This window comes from Petromyzon marinus, chromosome 5 (genome assembly GCF_048934315.1).
Source record: "Petromyzon marinus isolate PM22_M1 ecotype Great Lakes invasive population chromosome 5, UKy_Petmar_22M1.pri1.0, whole genome shotgun sequence".
NCBI classification, from domain to species: Eukaryota; Metazoa; Chordata; class Hyperoartia; order Petromyzontiformes; family Petromyzontidae; genus Petromyzon; species Petromyzon marinus.
In genome coordinates this window covers 9,862,308-9,869,596 of record NC_133671.1, presented here as the reverse complement: position 1 = coordinate 9,869,596, position 7,289 = coordinate 9,862,308, and the positions used below count along the sequence as shown (strand labels likewise).

The 7,289-nt window shown below is 48.4% G+C and overlaps 1 protein-coding gene across 1 annotated transcript; it reads left to right on the top strand.

Annotated features, from left to right (window-relative positions):
• The first annotated feature begins 257 nt into the window (after positions 1 to 257).
• Positions 258 to 6,287, top strand: LOC116939036 (beta-1,3-galactosyltransferase 2-like). Its single transcript, XM_032946911.2, has one exon. It carries the CDS (start codon positions 713 to 715, stop codon positions 1,898 to 1,900), a length of 1,188 nt encoding a protein of 395 aa, XP_032802802.2. The 5' UTR covers positions 258 to 712; the 3' UTR covers positions 1,901 to 6,287.
• Positions 6,288 to 7,289: the final 1,002 nt, after the last annotated feature.

The window sequence follows — 7,289 nt, the reverse complement described above, 5'->3', positions numbered from 1 at the left end:
CAAGAAGATGTGTTTGTCTGTTTCTCCTTTGTGATGCGCCTTTGTAGGATGAACGTTGAGATTTATAAGGGCCACGGGGTGACCAATAAGGTCTGAATTGTTGTGTAACAAGATCGGCAACTGATAGGGGGTTGACAGGTATGAGAGTCAGGATCGGGATCGAGCCCCACGACCTCCTGCATAGCAGACGAGGGAGTGAACATCTCGCCAACGTGTCGCGCCCTCACTTATGATAATCACGTGAAGCAGAAGCGCCCTGCCCAATCGGGCTACCCTGGGGTGCGCGTGGTCGCGTAAAGGGGTTACGGGACGCTCGTTCCTCTGTCTCAGGGACCACGATCCGCCGCACCGCGGCGACGCCGCGCATTAAAACTTTGTCGGGGACAGAGTTCCCACGTCTCTCTTGAGCTCTCCCGGGGGGCTTAGCCGCCACTGCAGCGGCTTGCGCTGAGAGTTGTCTCGCCACAGCCGTTCAGCAGTAACGGTGGCCGCAGCGAGAGTGGCTAACACGCGCGCAGTGACGGCGACAATAAGTTACTGTAACGGCAGCGGCAAACAAACAAAAGAAGCGGCGGTCGAGGAAGTGACCGCAACAGAAGACGTATTTGCGATACGTCAACCGCAGCAGGGGGGTAACAACGACACAAGTTTCAGCGCACGGCATCCTGAGCCAAGCCAGTCGTCGTGGAGTAGGGCCCCAGGAGTGTGAGCAATGGGTCTCCGGTCGACGCTCATCCGGCGATGTCAACTGCTGCTCGTCTTGCTCGCCCTGTCCCTTCTGCTGACCGCGATTCCGCACCCGATATTCGCGAGCCTCAACGAGCTGCTGTGGAAGCACGCGGGACCTTTGCTGCAGCCCAACGTCAACGCGGTTGAAGGCGAGGGTGGCGGACGTGGTGACGTGGGAGCCCGTGGTGGTGGTGTTGCTGCTGCTGATGATGATGCTGACGATAGACGTGGTTTTGACGTCGGTCAAATGCGTGCCGTTCGCGGCAGGGAACCGTCGACGAACGTCCCCGAGTTTCGGTACCTGCTCAACGAGCCCGACACGTGCCGGCCTCGGGCCCCCTTCCTCGTCGTCCTCGTCGCGTCCGAGTCCACCGAGTTCGAGGCCCGCGAGGCCATCCGCGAGACGTGGGCCAGCGAGAGCGTGGCGCTGCGCGGCGTCTCATTCAGGCGCCTCTTCCTGCTCGGCACCGCGAGCCCCGCGAGCGACGCGCAGCGGCGCATCGAGGAGGAGAGCCGACGGCACGGGGATCTCATCCAGCAGAACTTCACGGACGCTTACGACAACCTGACGCTCAAGACCATGATGGGCCTCCACTGGGTGTCCGTGCACTGCCCGCACGCCTCGTACGTCATGAAGACGGACAGCGACATGTTCGTGAACCTGGAGGTCCTGGTCAAAGCTGTCCTCGAGCAGCAGGTGAACGAGGGGCAGCAGCAGCAGCAGCAGGAGGAGGATGGGAGTGAGATCACGCAGCGTCGGCGTGTACCGCCCCGCGACTACTTCACGGGCTACGTGATGCGCGGGTTCCTGCCGAACCGTAACCCCGCGAGCAAGTGGTACATGCCCGAGGACATGTACCCTGGGGCAACCTACCCGACGTTCTGCTCAGGCACAGGCTACGTGATGTCGGCCACGCTGGCCTCTCGCCTCTACCGCGCGTCCCTCGCGATCCGCCGGCTCCGGCTGGAGGACGTCTACGTGGGGGTGTGCTTGGAGAGCCTGGGCGTGGAGCCCGTCTTCCCGCCGTACGAATTTCACTTTAACCACTGGCGGGTGTCCTACTCGCCCTGCCAGTACAGCCGCATCGTCACCTCGCACGCGTTCTCGCCCAGCGAGCTGCGCCACTATTGGGGTGACCTGCAGCTGCACCGGGACAAGCCGTGCGGTTAGCACGGCGGCGTGGAGTTGGAGTTGTTGTGGCTTGGCTGGGCCGGGCTGCGTGCGCACTGGGGTAGAGTTAAAAGGTATCGCCGAGTTGATCAGAGTGGCTGTGAGCTTGAGATTACTCCGTGGTTGTTGTTTTTTTTTTTAAAAACGAACATTTGCGGTTTGCAGAGCACAGGCTCAAAAGTCTGAAATGACAAGTTAGCACTGTTGAATGTATAATGATACTAATAATAACCAGGAATTAATACGTGTCTTGAATCGAGCAATTGGTAGGGATACGGAGATTATAGTCGGTGTGAATTCGGGCTCAATGGGGTGGGCCGGGGACTGGAAGTTAATACTGCAGTGGAAGCGGTCTTGCGATACTATTACAGTGGCTTACAACGTGGTTGACAAGCATTGGCCCCGGTACAACTAATAACTAAACGCCCCCCCCCCTTCCCCATTTACAAAGACAAATATCCCCCGTGTAGCCTTTAACAGACTGTTGTGGCACGTGCCGTTAGCGAATAGCAACTATGAAGGCCGGCAGAGTGGCACACGAGGTAGTGGGTAGTCAGCACCACGACCGGCCGCCTTTGTCTCTCTAGTGGCGATGTTTACACAACGCACCAGGTGCTCGCAATCGATAGATACTCTATTTGATTGGATATTGAGTCCACGGGAGTGTCCAACGATATTGATATCTGGAGTGATCGATATTTAAAGCCATTCGCGGTTAACATTGATTGGCTGGGCGCGATGTGGATGTGGTGCTGGTTTTCGTCCTTGCGTTGGGAGGCGAGGTTGGTGGATCATGCAGAGATCGCCGTTGGCTCTGAGACTCCCAAGCAGCAGGTCGGGCTACGTCAGTGGTTCTCAACCGGGGGCACGCGTTCATTATTCGTCCGTTTATTTCTCAGAACCCTGGTGAGAAACCACTGGCGCTGCGTGCGATGTCAATTCACGCCTTCCCCGCGAGAGCTGAGTCATATCAACTGAGCCGGAGTGGCGAGGGGGGGGGGCGACGGACGGCAGAATTGAATAACTCAACTGGTTACGTGTTGTTTCAGCACATTCATTGCAATCACATAGGTATATTGTTAAACGATTGAATGTATGGGAGATCGACAGCGCGAACCACGGGCACATGTAAATGATATCGATACTGTATACATACCTGTTAACCCGTACGGTTTACCCGTATTCTTGTGCAGGGAAATTGAGTGAAAACTTTTTTTGTCATTTTTTGTGTGTTTATCCCTTATGATGGGATTTTGTAGGATGAACATTGAGATTTATAAGGGGCACCTGGTGACCAATAAGGTCTGAACTGGTCTGTAATAAGGTAGGCAACTGATAAGGGGTTGACAGGTGTGTGTGTGTGTGTACGATATAGGCTACCCGCCACTATACTTGTCGGTGGTTTCTTTTGGAATGCAGTCGGATTTCAAAACTGTAGTTCACCACCGCTATGGGGGCTCCCACTCGTTCCGGTTCATTTAAACCATTCGGCCGTTCTGGGAGCCGACGTGGAAATTCAACATTCCTCTCTCGCTTTTGGACAGCCCGCTGCTGACTGTTCACACGTGCTCCTTAAAATTTTTTCGACCTCAAAAAATTGTAATGAGCAGAGTCAACCCTCTGACAGGGATTGGAACTGGGACACGCTTGCCATTGTATGTAAAGAAGCTGCAAAAAAGGCTGGTGACGTCTTCCTCTGATCCCCGACTTGCACACTTTAATCCAACAAGTTCCACTGCTTGAGCCTAGACGTCAAAAGCTCGGCATTGGACTTGGTGTGACCAAGATCTCTGATCAAGTCGTTGAGGTCTCTTTGGTTGGGGTAGTATGGGTTCCTCTCCTCAGCTTCACCTCTGAAATTGTCATCTGGATCTACAACGTCTTCCTAACTCTCTGACTTGCTGCTCTCTTCTAAAGACGGCTGCTCTCTCCGGAGGGGTGGGTACGGGGAGCTCATGGCAGTGTGGCACCGCGGCGAAAGCAGGTGCATTCATGCCAGTCCGACGTTTGGGAGGGTCCACCATGCAGAAGTAGCAGTTGCTTGAGTGGTTAGTGGGTTCCCGCAAAATTATTGGGATAGCGAACTTCATGGCTCTCTTTTCCCCTCTGTACCATCCTACAAAAATACATTTATTTCACCCATGACTAATGTGTAAGAGATTCTCCCAACATTTTTCATGTATGATATATTTTTCCAATAACATTGAAAATTTTAAAAATGTAAAACATAAAAAAATGATTTTTTTGTAACATAAAATTCAGAGCAACAATTGTCTATCTTACCTTCCAGAGTTTTTTTCACTGCTCGCAGGTGAAATGAGGTGCCCAGGGTTTGTCTTGATCCCCGACAGGCATGCCGAAATATGCCTTGTAGCTGTAGGCCTCACACATCTTAGCCCAGACATGGGCAAAGTACGGCCCCCGGGCCGTATGCGGCCCGTTGGGCTTTTTAATCCGGCCTGCCGAACTTGTCCAAATATTATTATTATTAAATTTTACCTTTCTCCTGTAATGCCCCCATTTCCCCATTAGATGGCGCACTTTGACCGGGAGTTATGACATGTTTTGTTTTTTCAAAACCATCACTTTACCCTACATTGCTGGGATCACAAAAAAGATCTCCAAAATCTTGAATAAACACAAGATCCAGGTCCGTTTCAACACATTACATAAAATCCGTGATCTGGTTCCGTCTGTAAAAGATGTGATTCCGGACATACAATACCCTGGTGTCTACAAACTAAGTTGCCTCTGTGGTAGTAGTTACATTGGAGAAACCAAACGCCATGTCTCGGACCGCATTCGTGAACACAAAGCAGACCTTAAACACGGTAGGACCAACACCTCGGCCGTAGCAGATCATTGTTCTAATTCAGTAGGCTCACATGCCATTGACTTTTCCAAGACAGAGGTTCTTTGTAAGCCATCTGGCTTCCATGAGAGATTCGTTCATGAGGCTTCCACATATACAAGCACAGAGACAATTTCAACCGAGAAGATGGATTCTATCTTAGCAATCATTGGAAAGATTTGATAAACCATTTCAGTTCTTAATTGATTGTTCACGCTTACAGTGGCTTTCAGACAGCATACATTATAAAAAATTTCGTCTCCCCCCTCCTCTTTTCAAAATATAGATGGACTAGTCCTGGGTAAACTGCCAAATCGCTGCGCGTGACGCTAACGTTTTTTTTATAAATAAATAAATGCGCCGTTTAAAAATAAATTTATGCAAACCAACACACCAGAAGATGACCGTTTGAGTTATGGTCGAAACGTCGTGAGAATTTTTTATTGTTTTATATATATTTTATTATTTTGTTGTTTCTCTTCAACGTGACTTTACCGAAAAAACTAAGAATATGTTTTGTATTGTTCATGTTCGTGCAATTTGTTAAATTGCCTTGCAAATAAATGCTTTGCTACCTGTTAAAGGCCAAATCCTTTCATGTAATGATTTTTACATGTCATTTATATTAGTTCACACAAACACTCCATCCATATGTTCCTGGCCCGGCCCCTCTGTCAAATTTTAGAACCCATTGTGGCCCGCGCGTCAAAAAACTTGCCCACCCCTGTCTTAGCCGATGCTTCCACAGAGTACTGTTTCGCTCTTGTCTTGATAAATTGGCCGCAGACATAGCAAAATGTGTCTGCCGGATGCTTGCAGCCTCTTGATGCCATCTCAAAAAAATGCAGATATGTATCCACTTAGGCAAAGGCAAACTAAACTGAACTGGTGGGCTTAAGGTCCCTCTATTAATACTACTATTTATATTACTGGAAAGTTGTAGAATGTTCTCGAAGTTACTCCAAGTTTGCTCAGCACTGAATCTATCTGGAATGTTCTGTAAAATAGGTACATTTCATAATATCACTGTCCTGGTCACAAAAGCAAAGTTTGTGGGGAATAATAGCCATTTTCTGTACTTTTGAGGCAAATGCAATTAGGAAATAACACTACCCAGGAACAAAAAATAATGTTACACAGTGTTATAGAAGCATGTTTGTTTTGCATATTTTACCACAAGCATGTGTGGTTTATGCAGATTTGATGCCTTGCAACAGGTGTCTCTCTGGTGTTTTAACATCTTAACACCTGTATTTTTCACGGAGAGGGTAAAGCCTATTATTTTTTCATCACCTTGACACCGACAAAAACGGTCCCATAAATAAGAGGATGTGAGTTTCGCATTTAGATGCAGCATGCAAAGTCAAAATATATCAACGAAGACTGCTGCTTAAAATATGCATGGTAGAGCAATTCGTTTTCCAAATGTCACGGCGTTGGTATAAAACAGGTTCTCCCAAGCAAAATTGTCAATCATTGTGTCTGGGGAAGCTACTGTAGGTCGCACCGTCACGAATGGCAAATACTGTATGTATATTCTTGGTTCTTTCGGTAAAGTCACGTAGAAGGGAAACAATAAAATAATAAAAATATAAAACAATATATATTTATTATTTTATTGTTTCCCTTCTCCGTGACTTTACCGAAAGAACCAAGAATATGAATCACTGCAGTCACGAAAGCTTTAAATCAAAATTTACTGTATGTATGTTGAACTAATCCGCGCTTCCGTGCTAATCGGCGGTGCGGGTCACAGACGCACAAAAAAATCACACAAGCAAAGACACAGATCTCCCTGATAGCCTTAACAGACTGTTGGGGCAAGTGTTGTTAGCGAGCACCTATGAAGGCCGGTACAGCACACAAGGGGGCGTGGGGGATCAGCACCAAGCCCAGCCGCCTTCGTCTCCCGAGCGGCGACATTTAGACACCGCACGAGGCACGGACGAGGGACGTGTGATTTAACATTTGTATACGTACACAAAATAAATAATGAGACAATACTAATCATATCCTACGTCCACGTAAAAATATATATATTTTTTTTTATTCACATTCCATCAGCCACAATATGTTTTGGGAAGGCATAACTTGGGCAACATTGGCTCAACACAAAGCAAACTCTGGACTGGTTTCAACAGTGTCCTATCGTCAGTCAGGCTTGCTTGAACCGATGTTGGTGAATGCCAGATCTGACCAGCAATGAGTTGTATACACAGCTCCATTTCCAATCTGAACTAGGACCATCACATTTCGAATGCCGCTCTGCGGAATTGCCTGTAAATTAGCATTTGCAAGGCTCAAGTGGGAGAGAGGGTGCCTGGTATATGCGACTAGAATTGTCAATGGAGGTACGTGTCTGTCTTTGTGGCAATCCATGATATGAACCAGATACACGCAAAAAAGTTGAATACATTGTAAATATACTGTAATGTACGATCGATGACACGCATAGTTGCTTTCATTTTTTCAAATACTAATTTTTACTGGTTACATTTATTGCTATCGTTAGCAAGGTGTGGTACTATGGTTAAATGC